We start from the raw sequence: 24,150 nt of genomic DNA on the forward strand, positions 1-24,150 counted from the left end.
CAAAACCAGATAAAGACACATCAAAGGAAAAAAGGGAAAGAAAGAAAGCTATAGGCCAATATCCCTGATGAACATTGAGGCAAAAATCCCCAAGAAAATACTAGCAAACTGAATTCAATAACGCATTAAAAGATCATTCACCATGATCACATGGAATTTATCCAAGAGAGGCAAGGATGGTTCAACATGTGCAAATTAGTCAATATGATGCATCATACCAACAGAATGAAGGACAAAAACCATATGATCATTTCAATTAATGCTGAAAAAAGCATTTGATAAAATTCAACATCCCTTTATTAGAAAAACACTCAAAAAATCGGGTATAGAAGGAACATACCTTAACACAATAAAGACTGTATATGACAGACCCACAGCTAGTATCATACTGAATGGGGAAAACTAAAAGCCTTTCCTCTAAGATCTGGAACACAACAAGGATGACCACTGTCACCAATGTTATTCAACATAGTGAAAGTCCTAACTAGAGTAATCAGACAAGAGAAATAGGCTAGGTGCAGTGGCTCATGCCTGTAATCCCAGCACTTTGGGAGGTCAAGGTGGGAGCATTGCTTGAGCTCAACAGTTTGAGACCACTGTGCAGTGTGGGCAACATAGTGGGATCCTGTCTCAAAAAATTAAAAAAAAAAAAAAAAAAAAGAGAGAAAGGAGAGGGAGAAGGAGAAAGAGAGAAAAGGCATCTAAATTGGAGAGAAGAAGTTAAATCAGCCTTGTTTGCACATTATATGATCTTATATCTTGAAAAGCTAAACACTCCACCAATAAACTGTTAGAACTGATAAACAAATTCAGTAAAGTTGCAGAATACAAAATCAACATACAAAAATCAGTAGCATTTCTATATGCCTACAGTGAACACTCCGAAAAGGAAGGTAATCCCATTTACAATACCTACAAACAAAAAATTAAATACCTACAAATTAACTGATGAAATAAAAGATATCTACAATAAAACCTACAAAACATTGATGGAAGAAATTGACAAGGACACACACAAAAATGGAAAGATATTCCATGTTTATGTGTTGGAAGAATTAATAGTGTTAAAATGTCTATACTACACAAAGCAATCTACAGATTCAATGCCATCCTTATCAAAATACCAATGACATTTCTCACAGAAATAGAAAAAGTAATCTTAAAATTTATATGGAACCACAAAAGACCCAGAACAGCCGAAGCTATCCTGGGCAAAAGGAATAAAACTGGAAGAATCACACTGCCTGACTTCAAATTATACTACAGAGCTATTGTAAGCAATACAACGTGCTACTGGCATAAAAACAGACACATAGACCAATGGAACAGAACAGATAATCTAGAAACAAATCCACACACCTAGAGTAAATTCATTTTTGACAAAGGTGCTGAGAACATACACTGGGGAAAGGACAGTCTCTTCAATAAATGGTTCTGGGAAAACTGGATATCTATATGCAGAAGAATGAAACTAGACCCCTATCTCTTGCCATTTGCAAAAATCAAAACAAATTGGATTAAAGATTTAAATATAAGACCTCTAACTATGAAACTGCTGCAAGAAAACATCAGGGAAAGTCTCCAGTACATTGGTCTGGGCAAAGATTTCTTGAGTAATACCCACAAATGTAGGCAACAAAAGCAAAAAATGGACAAATGGGATTACAAGTTTAAATGCTTCTGTACAGCAAAGGAAACAAACAACAAGGTAAAGAAGCAACCCACAGAATGAGAGAAAATATTTGTAAACTATCCATCTGACAGGGGATTAAGAACCAGATATATAAAGAATTCAAACAAGTCTACAGAACAAAATCTAATAATCCTACTTAAAAATGGGTAAAAATCAAAATAGACATTTCCCAAAAGAAAACATACAAATGGACAACAGGTATATGAAAAGGTGTGTGACATCACTGATCATCAGAGAAATGCGAATCAAAACTACAGTGAGATATCATCTCACTCTGGTTAAAATGGCTTTTATCCAAAGACAGACAATAACAAATGCTGATGAGGATGTGGAGAAAATTGAAGCATCATATACTGTTGATAGGAATGTACATTAGTATAATCACTATGGAGAACAGATTGGAGGTTCCTCAAAAAACAAGAAATGTACCATATGATCCAGCAATCCCACTGCTAGGTATATACCCCAACAAAAGGAAATCAGTATATCAAAGAGATATCTGCACTCCCGTATTTATTGCAGTGTTATTCACAATAGCCAAGATTTGGAAACAATCCAAGTGTCCATCCATAGATGAATGGATAAAGAAAATGTGGTAAATATACACAATGGAGTACTATTCAGCCATAAAAAGAATGAGATCCTGTCATTTGCAACAACATGGATGGAGGACATTACGTTAAGTGAAGTAAATCAGGTACAGAAAGACAAACTTGACATATTCTCACTTATTTGTGGGAAATAAAAATGAAAACAATTGAACTCATGGACAAAGAGAATAAAAGGATGGTTATCAGTGGCTAAGAGGGATAGTGTTGAAGAGAGTGGGTAATGGGAACAAAAATACAGTTAAGCAGAATGAATAGGACCTAGTATTTGATATCAAAACAGGGTGACTAAGTCAACAATAATTTATTGCAAATTTAAAAATAACCAAAATAATATAATTGGGTTGTTTTAACAAAAAGAAAGGATAAATGTTTGAGGTGATGGGTACCCCCCTTACTCTGATGTGATTATTATACATTGCATGCCTACATCAAAACATCTCATGTGCCTTATAAATATATATACCTACTATGTACCTAAAGGTAAACACTATAGGCTCATTAGATATATCTTACTTTAGATAGAAATCTCTAAAATTTTAGATCATACAATGCAAAACTGTGTCTGGGGTCAAAATATCCTAACAGTATATTTCCATTTCTAGTAAATATGACTTTACTAGAGTATATGATGAGAGAAGCATGTGATATCTTCAGAACAAATGAGGTTGGGAAGTCACCCTCTCCAAACTCAATTTTCCTTCTATTTTTGTGCCAACCACATTTATTTATGCCTAATATCCTATTAAAGAAGTAGGATACCTCAACATTTTTAAAGAAATAGGCAAAATTTATCATGAAGTATAGTTATATTTGGTGAAAATACTTGGCTGTTATGATTGATTAAGTTTTAAATTGACTCCTTTTATTTGCAAAAGAAAATGGGTATACACAATGTATGAGACAGGACATTTAAAATAAATGCCAAAAAGAAAAGCTAGAAACCATTAAGAAGAAAAAATATAAAATCAGTGACTATGCTAATAGCCAATATTTGAGTCTACGCTATAGGCAACATATATTGCTAAGGGTTTTGCATGTATTCACTCATTCCATCCTTACCACAGCACTATTAAGTGGATACTTTCATTTCCCATATTTTTCTGATGAGTGACTGAAGAGAGGTTAGTAATTTCCTGAGATCACACAGCTAATAAGCGGTAGAACTGGGATTTTACTTCAGACAGCCTTGCTTAGAATTGAATGCTAATCTTGGGTGCTATTCTGCTTTCCTAACTCGGGGACACTATTCTGAGCTTCAAAGCAGGCAAGGCAAGAATATTCAATACTGTTTCCGAGTGCTAAATTCTTGAGAAAGTCCCTGGGTGAATTGTAATATACTCATGTAACATTATGTAATATGACAAAAACAAGATCCAAAAGTGGTGTTCATAATATTTCTCTCATCCACCCTCAACAAAGGGAGCTCAAATAGTAACTCAGTGAACACAGCTAATGTGATTTGAAATCCAGATTTCCTAAAATGAATAGCATTGATGATTGGGTGTAATTTCTGTCATTGATCCCTGTTTTAGTTACTTCATAGCATGTGCAGCAGTCTGTGATGATCTTGTTTATATGTTTATTTGACTTTGCATTGCTGGCCTCCCCTGCTAGAGTGACAGTACGGACCAGTCTGCTTTGTTCATCTGCATGTCTTTAGAACTTAGCATAGAGTCTGGAATGGTAGGTACTCAAAAATTTTTTTTTTAGTAAATAATCCCCCAAAGGCAAAGAATTCCATCTAAGAACATGGCCTCAAGATCTTCAAAATATAAATTATGACTAAGAAGAGTCATTGTTGCTTAAGGACTAGCAGAGCATTCAGGACTAGAGTTGAAGAGCAGGGTATTGACTCTTTTAGTTGTTTTTCTCTTCTTTATAAGCCCTGATGTCAGGGCCTGTCCCTGGAGCTGTTCTGCAGGATCCACCCAAACCCCGTCCAAAGAGGCAGTTGAGCCTTCCCACAGCTGACAAAGTGAGTGGACAGAAAGGAAGATCTTCCCCACACCTCCAGCACTGTTTAGTTCAAAATTCTCTCCTACTGTCTCCAATCATCTCCAACCTGAACTGAAAGACAAAACACTTCATGTTGCATTTCTGCAGCAAGAGTTGCATCTGGCTTCCCGCTACCAGATTCGTTTTTTCTCAGCACTTCTGCAAACACAGGACTTATGTGGACAAACCAAGCCCTGCATCGCAACCCATGCTATTTCAGGGCACACCAAGGCAAGTGGGCTGTGGCCTCCCTTTTCAGCCTCCTCCACCTTTGCTTTTCAGTGTCTCCACCCTATGAGCAGCATATGAGGGGGAAAAAGGTGGCACTCGACCTAGACCCATTTTCAACTCGAGGAAGAGATTAACAAAAGTATATTATTTGTTCCAATTTTTTTTTTTTTTTTTTTTTTGAGATGGAGTCTCGCTCTGTGGCCCAGGCTGTAGTGCAGTGGCCGGATCTCCGCGCACTGCAAGCTCCGCCTTCCGGGTTCACACCATTCTCCTGCCTCAGCCTCCCGAGTAGCTGGAACTACAGGCGCCCGCCACCTCGCCCGGCTAGTTTTTTTGTATTTTTTAGTAGAGACGGGGTTTCACTGTGTTAGCCAGGATGGTCTCACATCATAATTTTTAAAAACTTGATAGCTGTTCTAAGTTTGGTTTCACAAGCTGCAGGGCCAGTCCTAACCTTCTCATTTATGTCATGTAACACTGCATCCTTTTATTTCCCCTAAGCTCGCTGTGCCACACCACTGCACCTTTGCCCTTGCTCTTTCCTTGGCCTGGGACACCCTGACCCCAGCCCTTCTCTGCCTTCCAAGTTTCAGCTCAGATGTCATCACCCACAGACACTTTGAAATTTCCAGATGCTGCTATGTACCCCTTTCATGTCTCCCTTTGTTTTAGCACTTACTATATTGTATTTAACAGTCTCTTTATCATCTGCCTCCTCCACTAGACTGCGAGCAATTCCTTGAAAGCAGGAACTATGTCTTTTCATTTCTTGCTCACAGTTCCTGGCATAAAGTCTAGCATGTAGAGAGAACTCAATAAATATTGATTGGAATGAGTCGTATTGCCTAAAAGCCATCATGCTCTCACTGTCTGATCTACTTTTTTCTGCATTCAAAACTCCTGGAAGCAACAGAAACATGTTAAGTGACTTGGAATATTAGAACTTCTAAAAATGTAATCTTTTGTTATTTCTCTTCCTTTTCAGGAACGTCTTTCAGGATCTATAAAAGAAAGGGAGGAATCATGTCCATGATTGCAGCTTTCTATGGCGGCAAGTCCATTCTCATCACGGGGGCCACAGGCTTCCTGGGCAAAGTGCTGATGGAGAAGCTGTTTCGCACCAGCCCGGACCTGAAAGTCATTTACATCCTTGTGAGGCCCAAGGCTGGCCAGACACTGCAGCAGAGGGTTTTCCAGATCCTAAACAGTAAGGTATGCCTTATAGGAAAGCGTGTGTCATGGGCAATGCCTTAGGGCAAGATGATTCACTACAATGTTCTCTCATAGCCCCGTATTGCAAGTGGGGACCAGGCTACCTGCACAGGTAGAGGAAGGCAGACAAAACAAGACAGCAACCAGCTGCTGGTGGAAATCGGTGTTTTCCCAAAAGAGGGAAAAGAGGGCTTAGTTTCAGTCCAGGGCAGGTGAGATCGCCTATGTTCTGGAAACTACTAAGTATCAAAATACTCAGACTCCCTGAGTGGATGCTTCAGGCTTAATATCTGCTGCAAGTTCATCTGAACCCTTCACTAATTTTCTTTTAAATTTAAGATTGTTTTTCTTCCCCCAGTTTTTTGGATATTCTTCTATGTTCTATTCTATTGCTTAGGGAGCAGATGTGACTACTAAATACCCATGCAGTAATACTTTCCGTTGTCTAAACTTTACAAGGTTTAGCTGTTATATATTTTATTTATGGAAACTTTTGATATTTCTATTATCCCATAAGTTCTTCTAAGGTAAAAACATTGGAAATAAAATATTATATCTGTGAATGAGCATTTGGATATCAAACCCTCTCTCCTCTCAAAAAAAAAAAAAGACATTATGCCTATTCTCTCGTTTTAATTTATAAATTTCAAGGCAGTGTAACCTTGGGTCTCAAACATATCTGGGTTCAAATTCTTGCTTATGAATTTGTTGTCATATTACCTCTTAACCTTCAGAGTTTAGATTTTCAAACTTTCTGATGTTTTAAATAAAAACAACAACTACCTTCATAGGGACTAAATGAGAAAATGTACATATGTTGTTCATAAGGCACTTTGGAATATAGGGGGTGACATAAGACTGGCAAAAAGAAAATTCGAAGTTTCTTTTTTTACAATCTCCTTTCCAGTGTGTAGGAATGCTAACATCTATGATGCACATGTATCTGATGGCACAGCACATTGTAGACTGCCCAGAAACAGATGATCAAATTTATCTGCTTGCAACAGAATACGATTTTGGTACAAACCATCATCAAGCAAATTGGAAAAGCCTCACATCATGACTTGACTCAGCAGTGGGACAAAATAATCCTAACAGCTAACGTTTACTGGATACTTAGTACATGGCACCTACTATCCTAAGGTCTTTTCACACCTTACTTCATGTATCTTTGTGATAACCCTGTGAAGTAAGAACCATTACTATTCTCATTTTATAGATGGGGAAACTGAGGCCTGAAGCGTTAACTTACCAAAGGTCTTCTACTTAGTAGAGGAAAAATCAGATTTCCAACCCTACAGCCTGACTCTAAGGCCAGCACACTTGCTTCTGCCCCACACTGCCTTTGGGATAATTAATGGTTCTTAAAAGGCTGATATGACATAGAACCAAAACCTAGAATAAATTCCCAGATCCCTCTTCAGACAGCTTTTCTCAGTTATCTACCCCTAATGGACTTTGTTTTCTTGGGGTTGATCTTCTCATGGAGTATCTTAATGGTGTTCTCTGTGTTTCCCGAATTTGCGTGTTGGCCTATCTTGCTAGGTTGGGGAGGTTCTCCTGGATAATATCCTAAAGTGTGTTTTCCAGCTTGCTTCCATTCTCCCCGTCTCCTTCTGGTACTCCAATCAATTGTAGGTTCGGGCTTCTTATGAAGTCCCATATTTCTTGGAGGCTTTGTTCATTCCTTTTCATTCTTTTTTCTCTATTCTTGTCAGCATGTCTTATTTCAGTAAGGTGGTCTTCAAACTCTGATATCCTTTCTTCCACTCGGTTGATTCAGCGGCTGATAGCTGTGTATGCCTCACGACATTGTCGTGTTGTGTTTCTCAGCACCATCTGGTCCTTTATGTTCCTCTCTAAACTGGTTATTCTAGTTAGCAATTTCTCTAACCTTTTATCAAGATTCTTAGCTTCTTTGCATTGAGTTAGAACATGCTCCTTTAGCTCATCATAGTTTTATTACTCATCTTCTGAAGCCTACTTCTGTCAATTCGTCCCTCTGATCCTCCGTCCAGTTTTGCACCCTTGATGGAGAGATGTTGCGATCATGTGGAGGAGAAGAGGCACTCTGGCCTTTTGGGTTTTCAGCATTTTTTCCGTTGATTCTTTCTCATCTTTGTGAGTTTGTCTAGTTTCAGTCTTTGTGGCTGCTGACCCTTGGATGGGGTTTCTGTGGGGGCCTTTTTATTGTTGTTGTTGACACTATTGACACTTTCTGCTTGTTTTTCTTTCAATAGTCAGGTACCTCTTCTGTAGGGCTGCTGCAGTTTGCTGGGGGTTTGCTTCAGGCCTTATTCATCTGATTTGCTGCTGTGCCTGGAGATGTCACTCAAAGAGGCTGGAGAGCAGCAAAGATGGGTGCCTGCTCCTTCTCCTGGGACCTCTGACCTCAAGGGGCACCAGCCTGATGCCAGTAGGATTGTTCCTGTAGAGGGTGTCTGACAACCCCTGTTGGAAGGTCTCACCCTGTTGTGGCAACGGGAGCAGGACCCTTTAATGAACTACTTTGTCCCTTGGTGGAGAGGGTGTGTTTCATTGCGGGGAAACCCACTTGTCTGGGTTGCCCTGATTCCTCAGAACTACCAGGAGGAGAGACTAAGTCTGCTGGTCCACAGAGACTGCAGCCACCCCTCCCCCTAGGGGCTCAGGCCCAGGGAGATCAGAATTCTGTTCCTAAGCCTCTGGCTAGAGTTATTGGAGATCCTGCAGGGAAGCCCTTCCCCCACCACTGAGGAAGGATGGGTGGGGGTTAAGCCTGAAGAGGCACTCTGGCCACAGACTGCCACAGTGTGTGTGTGGCTGCCACTGTGTGTAGGGCTGTGGGGACAAGTCTTGGGACCAAGCCATCCAGCCTCCCTGGCACCAGCAGGGGAAAAGCACAGCCTGGAGCTATAGAAACGGGTGTCGCCCTTCCCCCGCCCAGGGAGCTTAGCCTGTTAGGCAGTTGCCAGTCCCAGTACTGGCTGCTGACCCTCCCCCAAGGAGCTCAAGTGGCTTAGACAGCAGGAGGTGGCAGCCAGTGCTGGTCGCCCTTCTGCCCCCAGGAGTTCAGTAGGCTTCAGCAGATTTTAGCTGAGAGGCTGTAAGAATCTACGCTTTCTCGAGTTGGGACGGTAGGCCCTGGTGGCGTGGGTTCCCCAGTGGGCTCTTCCGACCCGTAGGTTGCACCGTTCCATGGAAAAAGCAGTTTCCCCGGCTGGGCAGCACGCTCACTCACCACCTCCCTTGCCTAAGGGGAGGGCATCCCCCTTCCTCGTGTGGCTCTCAGGTGGGCCACCGCACCATACTGCTCTTCCTTCTCTCTGTGAGTCATGCTAGCCTTCTAGTCAATTTTGATGAGAGAACCTGGATACCTCGGTTCCTGGCGAAGGATTCACATGCTTATTATGTTTGTTTTTCGATGGGAGCCTCCAATCACCGCTGCTTCTAGTAGGCCATCTTGGCCCCACCTCTGGACTTCGTTTTTATCACATAGCAGACGTTTCATGTTAGCCTGGTACCTTTGTTGCCAACTATGGGCTTCTAGATAAATATTGTGGCAGAGAGTCTTGTGGTCAACCCAATCTTTACCTACCGCTTCTTTCAATGCAGTGTTTTTTATAACACAGCAGCATTGATTTTGTTCTGGAAATCGTGATTATACTCTAGGTAACTTATCTGTAAAACTGCCTTGCAAATCTCAGCACCTGTTTTCACTATTGGGCTATTTATTGTCAGCTGTTGACTTTTATGAACAGTGGTTCTCAAAGTGTGGTCCCAATAGCAGCAGCATTCAATATCACCTGAGAACTATCTGTTGTGATCAGATGGTACTTAACGGCCTGGGCTTCAGAGGCAGACAGACTTGGTTGTGAATCTCCATACGACCAATTATGAGTTGTGTGATAGTGGACTAGATACATACTTTGCTGAGCCTTGGTTTCTTTATGTTTAAAATGCTGTAATAATACCTTGCTTACCCAGAGAGTCTCTGCGTCTTTTTTTCTCTTTTGCCCTCAAGGCTTTCTGGATTTAAGGTATGGCTTTCACCACTATTTCCTAGGGCCTCACTTTTTACTAAGTTTACTAAGTTTACTAAGTAGGGCTGTATACTAAGTTATGCCCAAAAAAAAAAAAAAAGTGTTTTTTTCCCCCATAAATTTTTCCCTCAAAGAGTTGTGGGAGGAAGGGAATCTGATGTGTATAATATAGTTGAAAAATGCATCTGTGGTAGATCACAAACCATGTTGACATGGCCATTCTGTGGGTAACAAGAACAGATTCTATCACTTGATTCTTAAAACACAAGCCATTAGCTATGCAAGTGTCTACTTTATTATCACTATATGGAATCTGATAACTGTAAAGAGATGTTCCATGGAAAAAATTATCTGCTTGATTTTATTGCTGTGTATCCCAAAACTGAAAAGTTTTTGCTACACAAATTGTATATGTTTCAGAATATAAGAATGCTATTGCTGATTGGCTGTGGATAAAGCTCTGTGCAAATAAGGACTTACGCAAGAAGTAGTTACTGGCCATCTATGAGATTCAAGATATTATCGCTTGTATTCCTTGAAATTGGAAATTCAAAATAAAGACAAGACAGATACAATTATATTCTTTAAGTTATGGGGATGAGCTATTTTTGAAAGGTGAAAGAAACCTCTAGATTATATATATATGTATGTGTATATATATACACACACACATACATATATGTGTATGCATATATATGTGTATATATATGTGTGTATATACATATAGACACACACACATAGACACACGTGTATGTGTGTATATATGTATATGTGTGTATATGTGTGTGTTTGTGTATATATATGTGTGTGTATATATATATTACTTTCAATTAAAAAAATTGTTAGAGTCAAAATAGTACCATCTCTAGATGTTTTTATTTAGCTTGGTATCTAAAATCATTTAGGTGACCCATTTCCGTGTTTGGAAAATTCTTTAAATTTGTTGTCTACATCTGTGCTATTCAGTATAGTAGCCACTAGCCATATATGGCTAAATTTGAATCCATTATAATTAAATGAAATTTAAAATTCAGTTCTTCAGTCATACTAGCTACACTTCAAGTGCTCAATAGCCACATGTGGTTAGCGGCTTATTTTTACTGGACAGGGCAGGTATAGAACATTTCCATTATCACAGAAAGTTTTACCAGACAGCATTGATGTAGATGGTTAAGTATCTCGTAGAGAAAGACTATTGTGATTCAGATTTCCATGTTGCCCATCATTTTTGTTAATCCTAAAGACACTTATTGGAGTGCCTATTATGTGTTAAGTGCATGAGAATGGCAAAGAATGTAAAGACAAAAATGATGTAGCCACATGAAGTGCTGGAGACAGACATTTGGAACATGATTGCAACCCAACATGAGTTCTCAAGGGAGAGAAGAGCAAAGGGTAATGAAAGCAGAAAGAATCATGCTTGCAAATGCATGAATGGTGTGGTGTGTTTGGGAAACTCTGGGTAATTTATTAGACCCTAAACAAGTAAAAAAAAAAAAGGACTAGAAAGGTATGCTGAGGCCAGATTTTGAAAGACTTCATATAATTGCATCAGTCAAGTTACATTCCATTGAAAGAAAACCCAATTGAAACTGGTTTAAAACACAAAGGTGATGTATTGATTATACAATGGAAAAAATCCAGCACTAGAGTGGTGAGCAGTTGTGATTTAACTAGAGCTCTGGCTGCCTTGGTCTTTGAGTCTCTCAACTCTGCCACTTTGTTCTGGTTTTATCCTCATGATCAGTAAGATGTTTGCTGTAGCTTCAAGCTTCACACACATATATGGCAATCTTCAGATGAAGAGAGGCTGGCCCTCTCCAAGATTTTCTCACCAATTTCAAGATTGATGAAACGTGTTTTCTAAAAACCCTCAGCAAATTTCCCTCCCATCTTATCAGCCTAGTTGAGGTTACATGTCCATTTCTGACCAGCCCCTATGGCCTGAGGTATGCCATGTACTGATTTGTTCAGAAACCTCAGAACTAAGCCAATCACTGTCTAGAGGGTAAGAGTGCATGGAGATCAATAAGCTTTTCCCTGGAGCTGCGGTGAGATTATCTGCTCCTGAGGCAAGGTGGCTACTGGAGAAGGGTGAATACCTGCTTGATAATTCAGATACTCATGGGTATTAGGGTCTTAGCATCCTGAGTGGAGCATGGTTTCTGGAGTCAGACAGACCTGAGCTGGTGTCCTCTCTCCACCACTGGGTGGTGTGACTTTACATAACAAGCCTCAGTGTCCAAATGGAGATGATAATGATTATTATCTTTTGTACTGTTGTGAGATGTAAATGAGTTAACATAGGAAAGGCATTTAGAATACTGCCTGAACCACAGTAAACACTCAGCAAATATTAGCTTTAAATTCGTACTCAAATATGGGAGGGAGTTGGAGCTTTATCTTTTAGAGCCTGACACTCCCAGTGAAGGTCTTTGTTATCTTGACAGCTATATGATTTCCTACTATTTAAATAATAATAGAAAATTTTACTCAATTGATGCTGATGACAACAGGAAAGATAAATGTGAATTAGTTGAGTAGTTGGGACAGAAATCACATGGCCCGCAAAGCTGAGAATATTATCTTCCCTTTACAGAAGTTTGCCAACTCCTTAGAGGACCAGAAAAATGTCTTCTAATATAAAACACCTAATCATGTCAAGGCTGGGCATGGCGGCTCACTTCTGTAATCCTAGCACTTTGGGAGGCCGAAATGGACAGATCATCTGAGGTCAGGAGTTCGAGACCAGCCTGGCCAGTATGGTGAAAGCCCATCTCTACTCAAAAAACAAAAATTAGCTGGGCATGGTAGCAGTCTCCTGTAATCCCAGCTACTCGGGAGGCTGAGGCAGGAGAATGGCTTGAACCCAGGAGGCAGAGGCTACAGTGAGCTGAGATTGCACCACTGCACTCCAGCCTGGGCAACGCAGTGAAACTCTGTCTCAAAAAATAATAATAATAATAATAGATAAAAGACTTTTTATAAAATAGTTATTTATTTATTTTGAGACAGAGTCTCACTCTGTCACCCAGCTGCTGGAGTGCAGTAGCTCTATCTCAGCTCACTGCAACCTCTGCCACCTGAGTTCAAGCGATTCTCCTGCCTCAGCCTCCTGAGTAGCTGGGATTACAGGCATCTGCCACCGCACCTGGCTAATTTTTGTAGTTTTAGTAGAGACGGGGTTTCACCATCGTGGCCAGGCTGGTCTTGAACTCCTGACCTCGTGATCCACCCGCCTCGGCCTCCCAAAGTGCTGGGATTACAGACATGAGCCACCACGCCCGGCCATAAAATAGTTTTAATGCATAGCTGAACTTCAGGCAAAATAATCTGTAAATGTCCAGAAATAACAAGAAAGTACACACCTACACACAAAAAGAGTGAGAAAAGTTGAACAAGCACACAAATATGACAAGTATTTATTGAGAGCCAAATATATGTCAGGCACATATTGCTTTGTGCCTGGGGAACAGGGGCAATAAGGTAGAAGACAAAACACATATGGGATTGACCTTATGGATCTTAAAGTCCAGTGAGGTAAACAAGTTTCATAAGAAATAAATGTATATTTAAGTATTTTGAAAAGTACTGTGAAGAAAAAGGACAAGCCACCCTAACAAGTGACACCTGCTTTAAAATTATGCGTCCAGAAAAGGACTCCAGAGATAGCCCCACTGGAGATCAGGAAGAGTTAATATGTTCAAGAAAATGCAGGAGGGTATTTCTTTCAGGTAGATGCCTAGGCTCTGCCTACTTTGCATGTTTCTATCTGACTATATAAGGCAAAAATTTTTAGAAATATAATCATGCCTTTGCTGCAAAACGAGAAATAGATAGACAAGAAGAAATTTCCATCTTATCGAATGAGCATTTTGATGCTATAGTAATTGTTTCAATGTAAAACATTCATTTGTACATATTTTCTTCTTCCTTTCTTTCTTTTTTCTTTTTGTTTTCTTTTCTTTTTTTTTCTGTTGCCCAGGTTGGAGTACAGTTCACAATCAGCTTACTGTAACCTCAAACTCCTGGGTTCAAAGGATTCTCTTGCCTCAACCTCCTGAGTAGCTGCGAATACAGGCACACACTGCCAAAGCTTGCTAATTTTCAAATTTTTGTACAGACGGGATCTCCCTATGTTGCTTAGGCTGGTCTCGAACTTGTGGCCTCAAACAGTCCTCCTGCTTCAGCCTCCCAAAGTGCTAGGATTAGAAGTGTGAGCCACCACACCTGGTTTATACATATTTTCAATAGTTTTAATAAACATAAAATATGTTTCTACACATTTTCAATAGTTTTATAACAACAAAGTCCCTTTGAGGCAGAGGATAGACTTTTTAAATTACTGAGACATGGTCTCACTCTTATCACCAAGGCTGGAGGGCATTGCATGATCATTGTTCACTGCAGCCTCAACCTCCTGGGCTCATGTGATCCACCCACCTCAGTCTCCCAAGTAGGTGGGACCACAAATATGTGACACCATGCCCAGCTTTATTTATTTATTTATTTAGACATGGTGGTCTCACTACATTGTACTGGCTGGTCTCAAACTCTTGGTTTCAAGCAATCTTCTGGTCTCAGCTTCCCGAAGTGCTGGGATTACAAGCATGAGCCGCCACCACACCTGACTAGAGAAAGGACTTTTAACAACAAACGAAAAGTGCTTTTTATTCTAGGGTTGAATTTAGGAGCCTGTATAAAGTAAAGGTGGGTAGATGAGACTGAGTGCTTACAGAAAGCTAGCCTTGTGTGCTGCACTTGATACTATTACAGGTTTCTTGAAAGATCTGGGAAAAAATGTTTAAAATTGCAACTGGAACACATTTGCTAGACTAGAAATGGAGAGTCCTAAGCACTCAGGAATTTGGCAAATGGCTGTTGGTTGGGTTTTTATTTTGATTTTTTGGATTTAAGATACCATCGAACTCTAGTTTAGTTCTTTCTGAATTGAAGACGATGAATTGATGGGTATGTTTTGTATTAGTAAAAGCTTATTAATTTATATTTTAGATTAACAAAATCCATAGAGGGAAATTCTACTTTGCCTTTGTAACTCATATGTCAGCTTGGGTATTCCTGCCTTTTAATAAAAATGTAATTAATGACATTCCCCAAGAATAGTTGAGAATTCTCAGGTGGCTCATTTTTCATGGTCATCTCTGCTGTTGCCTGGCATGAACTGGGTATGTTTATGAATCATCTTCCATTTCTCATGGGCTCCATACCAACTTGATCCAGACCAGGCCAAGGCCCTTTCTTCAGTTGTCCTAAATTTAGAATCAAACAACAAAAAGAGAGAGCACTTGCCTCAGACTGCCTACCACTCATAGGACTTGCCTTTACCTCCCACGCATGAATGCCCAGTCTTTCAATGGGTCATCCTCTACCCTGTTAACTGAAGTTTGCTGTGCTTATTTTTCTCATCATTTTAAGTCTTCCATTTATTGTAATCTAGGAGAAAATGAGGTCACTGAATTTGTTAATTCATTATGCTAAGTTTAGTACACAAATTCTAAGCAATATTTCACAGACCTGGCTTTTTCTTGGTGCAATAAATATGGGCTTTTGTAAACTGTTTTTCTCGTTTTGGTCTCACAGCTATGTTTTGGATGGTTAAAGCTGCTAAAAGTCTAAATCCTCAATTACAGGTTATTTGTTGGTTTAGTTGTTATATCTGTACTGGGAGGTAGCATAGGGCAGTAAAAAGAACACTAAAGCTCTAGATACTCTCTCCTCAATCAGAAAGATAGAGCTTGGTAGAGAGACCACGGCCTAGTTACCTAACCTATATGAGTCTTGTTTTTATTGTGCATAAACTGGATCTGATAATAATAGTTATTTCACAGGGATTTGCAAAGATTGAATGTGATCCTAAGTATAATGTTTTATATTGTGCCATATAAATATTAGTTGTTGTTTTTTTGTTGTTGTTGTTGTTGTTGTTTTTTGAGATGAAGTCTAGTTCTGTCACCCAGGCACCCAGGCTGGAGTGCAGTGGCATGATCTCAGCTCACTGCAACCTCCGCCTCCCAGGTTCAAGCGATTCTCCTGCCTCAACCTCCCAAGTAGCTGTGATTACAGGCGCCCACCACCATGCCTGGCTAATTTTGTATTTCTAGTAGAGATGGGGTTTCAGTACTTTGGCCAGGCTTGTTTCGAACTCCTGACCTCAGGCGATCTGCCTGCCTCGGCCTCCCAAAGTGCTGGGATTATAGGCATGAGCCACCACTCCTGGCTAAATGTTAGTTTTTTTATCAGTAACCTCTCATTTCTTTTACCCGGGTATGTTCTGTTGTTCATTATCCCTAGGCAAGACCCTCTAGATTGCCTGCATCAGTTTCACACTCTTATCAAGGATGTATATGTTCCTGCATTCTCTTTTCTATAGTTAGTCATAATTTCATTAGAAAGATATTTAAGAATTCCGGCCGGGCGCGGTGGCTCATGCCTGTAATCCCAGCACTTTGGGAGGCCAAGGCGGGCGCATCACAAGGTCAGGAGATAGAGGCCATCCTGGCTAACACGGTGAAACCCCATCTCTACTAAAAATACAAAAAATTAGCCAGGCGCGGTGGCGGGCGCCTGTAGTCCCAGCTACTCGGGAGGCTGAGGCAGGAGAATGGCCATAAACTCGGGAGGCGGAGCTTGCCTGAGCTGAGATCCTGCCACTGCACTCCAGCCTGGGTGACAGAACGGGACTCTGTCTCAAAAAAAAAAAAAAAAAAGAAAAGAAAGATATTTAAGAATTCACATTTATATTACAACATTTAATTTGAAAAAAACTTTTTGAAGGAAGGGAAAGTATAATCAGAAATTCACCCATAATCGTAAAGACCTAGGTTTCACCAGTCTGTGCCATATTTGTTCACATTAACTCTCCATTCTGCATGAGTTGTACTAATGTGGGTGCTGAAGGAGATAACCCCCCCCAATCAGTAGCTTAATGCAAATGAAATTTGATTCTCAAACACAGTAGGTGTAATTGGTAGAAGGCATTGCACTCTACGGTCATATAAGGATCCATGCTGAGGGAAGGTTACCATCTTCTGCACATGGTTTCTAAACCATCTGAGGTCTCTCTGAATGACAATATCCAACTGTCAATGGGGAAAAAGAGGCACTGGACATCATGTGGAAGGTTTTTACGGCCCAGGCCCAGAAGTGCCCATCACATCTGTCCTTATTCCATTCTCAGAACTGTGACTGGGCATCTAACTACAAGGATGGCTGGAAAATGCATAGCTGTGTGGCCAAGAGAAAAGGAAAATAGGATTGTTGAACAACTAATGAGGTTCTGCCATGGCCTTCTTTTTACGTCGCCAAATATCTGCTTTCCTGTCTTTCCTACACATAGAAGACACTCATTCCTACCCCAGGGTCTCATACCATTATTGCATCCAGTCCAAAGTCCAGGGGGGAATAGACTATCCTCTCTATCAGATCCAGATAGTTCAGCTTCTGGTTTGGTATTCTTGGATAAAAAGGCGAATTTTCTGCCTCCCATGTTGAGGTAGAAAATGTTTCTGTTCTACCTCTTGTCATTGTAGAACAGCGAAGTTGAAGAAAAAATAAAATCAAACGAAGACACCTTCTATTCAAAAAAGAGAAGACAGGCTGGCAAGCAGCAGTCCCTAGAGTATAACCATAAGGAAATCCTGATTAGCAAGTATTGAGAAGCTTCCTACACTGGGAATGGGGAAATTCCTTAAGTAGCCTCTAAATCTACTCTCTTTTCCATCATTATTTGTGGTGACTCCATCCTCTGGAAGGTTCTTCCTTATTTCTTACTCCCTGGCTGTCACCTCTGAAGTGGCTGTTAAGAAGTATGCTCTTCTTGCGGTCTTTGGCTTCATAACTCATTCTGCAAGAGTAAAGGCGGAAACCAATGGGTCTTTCAGGTTTAAGGTCAGTCATTTGCTGACTCTGGAGCTGTGGAAGAAAAAATAAATCCTTTGGTTCATGCACACAATGTGACAGCTTGACATAAGTAAAATACATGAACAAAAGGATTAATGAAGAAGTGAAAGAAGGAAGAAGTATGCATTAGGCACAACATCATTTAACAACTAAAAAAACACTGGAATACATTAAACTTGTTCATTCAGTACGTATTGGCTGAGTGCCTACTAAGTGTCAAGCACTGGGCCAGATGTGGAGGATACAGTGGCAACACACAGAAAAAAAGTTAAAGGAAAAACAAAATTGGGTAATAAATTTGTTATTGGTTTTAGCAAATCCAAAAAATTCGAGAAAATAGTGCAGTGTTTGCCAAATCTAAAACTCTTTCACCCTCACTGAGTCTTAAATTAGGAATGCACAAAAGCAGAATTACTAGAAAATCAAAGTTTTATGGGTGTGTTCCCTTAAGTAATAGCCCTATATTAGAAAGTTGGTGGAGGTGGCCTGCACATTTTAAATAATCAACCTGCACCTTTACCCCCTCCCCCAAATTCTAGCCAAATAAAGTATAAAATAAGGCAGAACTCAGCATGTTACATCAGCTTACCAGGAATGAAGTCAATGCGATTGGAAAAGTGTCAAGCAATAAAGAAGAGTTTGGATTTATTTTAACACTGTCTTCATGTCACTCGGGACTTTTAATTTCAGCCAACTCTACTTCTAAAACCAACCTCTTATGCAATGATCTTGTCTGGGTCCAGGCCAAGGCTTACTTCTATTGCATAGCTACTCTTACCCTTCTTGGTTTTTACTCTGAAGAACTTTCCTGTCTGGGTCAGAGTTTCTTCCAGTAGGCATCAGATTCTGCAAATATTTATCTCATGTTAATCAAGACCCCCTCTAGATGTTGCCATTTAACTTTAACGAGTTTGACATAAAGAGAGTGATTTAAATGCAGTTGTAACTTATTCCTAAGTAGGGCCTGATATAGCTTTTAAGCAATACATCTCTCCAGTCACACATAATTATGAATGAATTCTAACTCACTGCAAGTACTACAGTGTTCCTGAAGGTAAATAAACCACGTCAGCTATGTGAGGCTTGGAAATTTTTCTTTAAAACATAGTACCCAAAAATGTTACCAGTTTGCCTTTGATTACTGCTATATCCCCCAGGAAATATGATCAAAAGGACATCTGTTCTATGTATCAAAATTCAGACATCTGCTTCATTCTTTTCCTTTTATGGTATGTATAACTGTCACATCTGACTACCAGTTTCCCTGCTGTCAGAAAGAAACAATTAAATGGGAGATGCTGTGGACAAAGGGATTTTAAAAAACCCATTGGCCACAGAGAACTAGAACTGAAGAATCGGAAGAGAAGATTAATTTTCTTTCTTATTACTAAGTTTCTTATTTTCAGAGCACTTAAAGGGACATATCAATAGGGGGAAAAGTATATGAATTAATGGCAAGATTCTTGAGGACTTTCTCACAAAGATAATTAAGGTGTCACTCTAAGGAAACAACCAGAGACACCACAAATAATATATATTTTTATTATAGTATTACTTATAGTAAACTTGGATCCAATTTCAATGTTCTACAATAGAGGAATGACTAATAAACAACAATACATACAAGTGTTAGACAAGTATTCAGGCATTAAAAATCATGTTTTATAAAACAGTAAATGACATGAAAAGGCTTGTAATATATTGGTGCAAAAACAGATGAAAAACTATATTCAGTATAATCTCAACTATTAGCCCTAAATGTTGATGTGATCTTGGATTACTTTTTTTTGCATTTTCAAATTTTCGAATGAGAATTGTGATTATGCTACTTCTATAGTGGGGAAAAATTACCCTCTATAATAGTGAAAAAATAAGAACCGTAATCTTCTATCTTCCACGTTTTCCAAATACAATGAACACATTATACTTTTACAGTGGAAGAAAAGAAACTCCTATCTTGTAAAGTAGTAAATAAATCAGAATGAGGCAGACATCAATCATGAATTTACAAAATTATGTCATCAAGTATAAGTTCAGTTCATTTTTAGTTTTGAAATTATCAAAATTAAATAGTTTGACTTATTTTTATTAGAAATGTGATTTTAAGTATTTAACATTGCTTTTTAAAAAATTATCTTCTAGTTTTTCATAAAATCTGAGGAGCTGCTAGGGAAATTTTGCACACCAAATTTCATGTGTTGAAATGTGAACATGCTCACCACAGACCAAGGGTTTCCAAGCTGCTGTTTCATCTCTTACTTATGGAAAATATGCTCATGTAATTATGAACCAATCAGCTTTTCATTGTGTGGAAAGCAAATGTAGATAGTGAAATTGATATTTTAGCTTTATTGTTGTCTTAAATATATCTGGGCTTAAAAAATCATGGATGACTTTTCCCCACTATACCAGAGAATGAGTTGCAAATAAATAATTCAGTAGTAAAGTTCAAAGAAACCTTGAAAGCATTTTGAGTTTCCTACTGTCTTACCAATATGTTTCTTTTTACAACAACCGTGTCCCATGTATATCTGTTTAGGATCTTAAGTTGCTAATAATCTACTCTGAATAATTCCTTAAGAAAACATTAAAAGGACAATATCTATACCAAGGGAATAAAACCCGAAGTAGTAGAAACTATTAAAACTGATGTAGCTACTTAAGAATGAGTGCAAGCTCAGACACTGAAATATGTATCATTGAGATAATACCAAAAATGGTCAACCTTTTCCTGTGAAGTTATAGTAAAGTATATTACGAGTACTTAGTATATTAGAGAAATGTTAGAATGAGATTGTACCAGGTTCAGAATTCCTCATCCAAGAAGACCAGACAAAATTCAAGGTTTTTAGAGAGGGATTATCCTGAATGATATCACCAGCAAGTGGGTTTATAAACAAAGACAGAGCTTGGCAGGTTGCACTGGATCCTTCAAACCAGTTTCTCTGGAAAAATGTCGATTACTCAATAAACCCTCAGTTGCCACTGAGGTAAATCAACTTGGGAATACAGTAGAGAACTCTGGGGGATAAATCATGCAGGGTTACACACTAGGTCCACAGTTCACAGAACATGATTAGATTTAAGACAATAGAAGATAGGGACATTTTATGAACTAGTTTATTGAATCCTTTTGAGACTATCACTGTGTGGCAGTTCCTAGAAGGGTTAGATAAATTAATCTTTAAGAGGTAAACAAATTAACTTTGAACTAAGAAAACAACAACAAAACAACAAACTTTGAATTAGGAAACATCTGCAAAGAAAAGCCCAAGAATTAAAGAAGCACACAGTAGAAGTGTCAATTTTATTTTATAAGTTTCTTGTTAATTTTCAGACTCTTTTGTAGGGAAAAAAAAAAAATGAGTTCATGCTTGCCCCAGGCTTCACTGTATAAAAGCTGCTTGTTCTCAACTTCCAAAAATGAATTTCTGATTGACATTAATGATTCTGTTAAATCTCTATATAAAGCAAAGGCAATTGGAAACATTTGCATTAAAACTGCCAAAATTGGAAATACTTGCATTTAAACTTCCAAAGCCAGTTGTGTTCCATTACTGTTATTGTTTGTTTGTTCATTTGTTTTCCCCCTAAGAATTAAGAAACTATCCCACAAAATGCAAGAGGCCTCTAGTGTAAGTAGTTTCCAGTTTTCCTGTTACTCAAGTCAGATCAGCTAAAGGATATTCAACCTCTCCCCTGCAGGCCATTTACTTTCAAGAAGAAAGAGAGGAAGGGAGGAAGGAAGGTAAAAATCTCCTCCAATCACATCAAGTCTTTTTCTTAAAAGCTTCAAATTAGCCAGGCTTGGTGGTTCACACCTGTAATCCCAGCACTTTGGGAGGCTGAGGTGGGCGGATCACAAGGTCAGGAGATCGAGACCCTCCTGGCCAACATGGTGAAACTCTGTATCTACCAAAAATACAAAAGTTAGCTAGGTGTGGTGGCGTGCACCTGTAGTCCCAGCTACTGGGGAGGCTGAGGCAGCAGAATCACTTGAACCTGGGAGGCGGAGGTTGGAGTCAGCCGAGATCAAAAAGATACCAAGCCATGAGGTTCAACAGGATTTTGGCATACATTCTGTTTTTAGAAGCATCTGAATCACAGGATAGAATCAGAAACGTTGGCATGACCCAACACACATACACACACACACACACACACACACACACACACACACACACACACACACACAAAACAAACAAAAAAACACAGCTTTCTGATCAGCAGTTTTTGGAAATGGAATATTGCTGTGGAAGTGGAAAGGGGATTTTCCTATTATTAGGTACCTACAAAATGGTAGGCACTAACACAAACATCTGACTTTCATTACACAAATCCTCAGAAATCTCTGCAGTATGCCTGTTCCTACAGCACAGATGAGATATTAATTCACTATGGTTGTCATCTATCCAAGGTTATGTAATTTGTGCCAAGTGATACAGCAAAATTGGAATGCAGGTCTCTAATCTCTAAGTCCATAGTCTCCCTCCTATACTGCATTGCCTCCCCTAGGAAATTTCTTCCTCGATGACAATATCATAAGGAAAGTGAAACTATTGCTTGCCACTTCTTAGTATCAGCGTTTTTTCCATCCGCCAGCATGGATAATGCAGAGATGCCACCAATTCTGTTGTTGAGTAGAAATAATCTTAAGTTTGGTCTCCATCTTCCTAGCCACCCTAGCTCTTTTCCTGTCCAGATGCAAGAAAGAATTCTCAAAGAATTGTGAAATTGACCTTTGGTGTGGGGGAAAAAAAAGCATAACAAGATGATGAATCAAACACTGTGTTGCCTTTAGCATTTATTATAGAATATTATGTAAAGTGCACTAAAATTTTGTTAAATGCAAAATTGTCTTTAAGAACAGCATAATATATGCTTAGTTCTCTAAGATCACAGAATACGATAGTCAGGTGGCTGGCATTTTAGATAAATATGCAAAAACACGATGACGCAGAGAGGTAAGTAATTTGCCCCAGTCACATAGCAAATCAATGGCAGAATCAGAATTCATACAGTCCTTCATGACTCCTAAGGGCCTGAGCTCTTTCCAATACACCAATGGTTCTCAACTTCAGAGTATATCAGAATTACTAGAGAGCATTTCAAAGAAAAGATAGATGCCCAAGCTTGGAGTAATAACTGTTGAATGAGAATCTTCAGGGTCAGGACATAGGTTGGTTTGTTTGAGCAACTTCCTGGGCAATCCTAACAGCCATACTACTACACCATGCTGCCTTATGGAGTTATAGAAATGTCCTTGCTAAAGCATTAGAAACTTCTGGATTAATCCTTCACATCTTATGAGAGTTACTAGTGAACTAGCAACAATTTCAACATTTTGTGAATTTTTGTTAATCTGTACATTGGATATAACGGTTTTTGCTTAAATTAAGGTACTTATTTGTGTTTAATTGTTTTCAACTTAGAGCTAATTTGCAGAATTCATTTATTTGTTTTTACTCAGCACTGTAAAAATTCTCTAAAAATGTTAGTGTCTCTTTCACTTGGGACACCAAATATTCCATAGAGATTGCCCCTTAGTTTAAGCAAACTTACTCATTTATTTTCCAAAAAAATTAAGCAAATATTGGTGGGTTATTGGGACTAAATAATATAGTTATTTTTGAAGAGAAAGACAGTAAAATGAATAAAGATCAAAGATTCTCATGATTAGAAAATATTTGATTTCCTTTAATGAGCCCTGGGAAGTAGAGGTCAAATCTCCTGTGGATACTTCCAAAATGAGGTCATGTGGCTAACTAGTTGATTGTGAAAGACCATGTTAAAGGCCTCTGAATTGTTTCAAAAGCATTATATAAATTTAATGCCCCCATCCCAATTCCTACTTCTAATAAAAATGCAGTCTTGGTGTCTTGACTACAGAAGTCATACCCAAGGAGTTTATTTAAACCAGAGAATTTTTTTTTTCTGGTTTTCTCTTTCAGCTGAATTTTCTTACTTAGAGTTTGCAGTTTCTCTCTTGCCTCTGGGCTACAAGTAACTATTCATATAATTAGAATAGTGTCTCATATTTAAAAACAAATTAAGGAGAGAAATACTTGCCTGTGTAATGTTAAATCAATGAAACACTCCCAAAGTTTCCAGTTTGAAATGCTTAGATCGCCTTTCAGCTGTATCTTTCAGTGACCACAGAAATGTGTCCTACTCTTGTAAAGAACAAGGTTTCCTAAAATGGATAAACAGCAATCCCTCTGCTTGAGTTTTGATGATGGTGAGCAGCTTTTCAACTATCTACCCCTCGGTCTTGTGCCATCAAGTAGAGAATATGAGTTTATGCAATGAGAAGAAACAGGATAAGCTCTTAGAATTTAAAATAATTGTATTGTTCTTTATTGGTGGCTTTCAATGAAATTTCTGACACTATGTTTTTTCTTTGCTCATTTTGATTTTATCTATTTTTCTTACTTTAATATCTTACATTAGCAACAAACACACCAAA

General features: G+C 39.0%; 1 protein-coding gene across 3 annotated transcripts in view; it reads left to right on the top strand.

Annotated features, from left to right (window-relative positions):
- Positions 1-24,150, top strand: part of FAR2 (fatty acyl-CoA reductase 2) — a 185,825-nt gene that overhangs the window by 119,101 nt on the left and 42,574 nt on the right. For 2 of the 3 annotated variants that reach the window (XM_077952828.1, XM_015151153.3), the window contains exon 2: positions 5,516-5,742. In XM_077952828.1, coding sequence (XP_077808954.1) covers positions 5,554-5,742 — 189 coding nt within the window. In that variant the 5' untranslated portion in view covers positions 5,516-5,553. 3 annotated transcript variants of the gene reach the window in all.

The sequence above is a fragment of the Macaca mulatta genome, chromosome 11 (genome assembly GCF_049350105.2).
Source record: "Macaca mulatta isolate MMU2019108-1 chromosome 11, T2T-MMU8v2.0, whole genome shotgun sequence".
NCBI lineage: Eukaryota > Metazoa > Chordata > Mammalia > Primates > Cercopithecidae > Macaca > Macaca mulatta.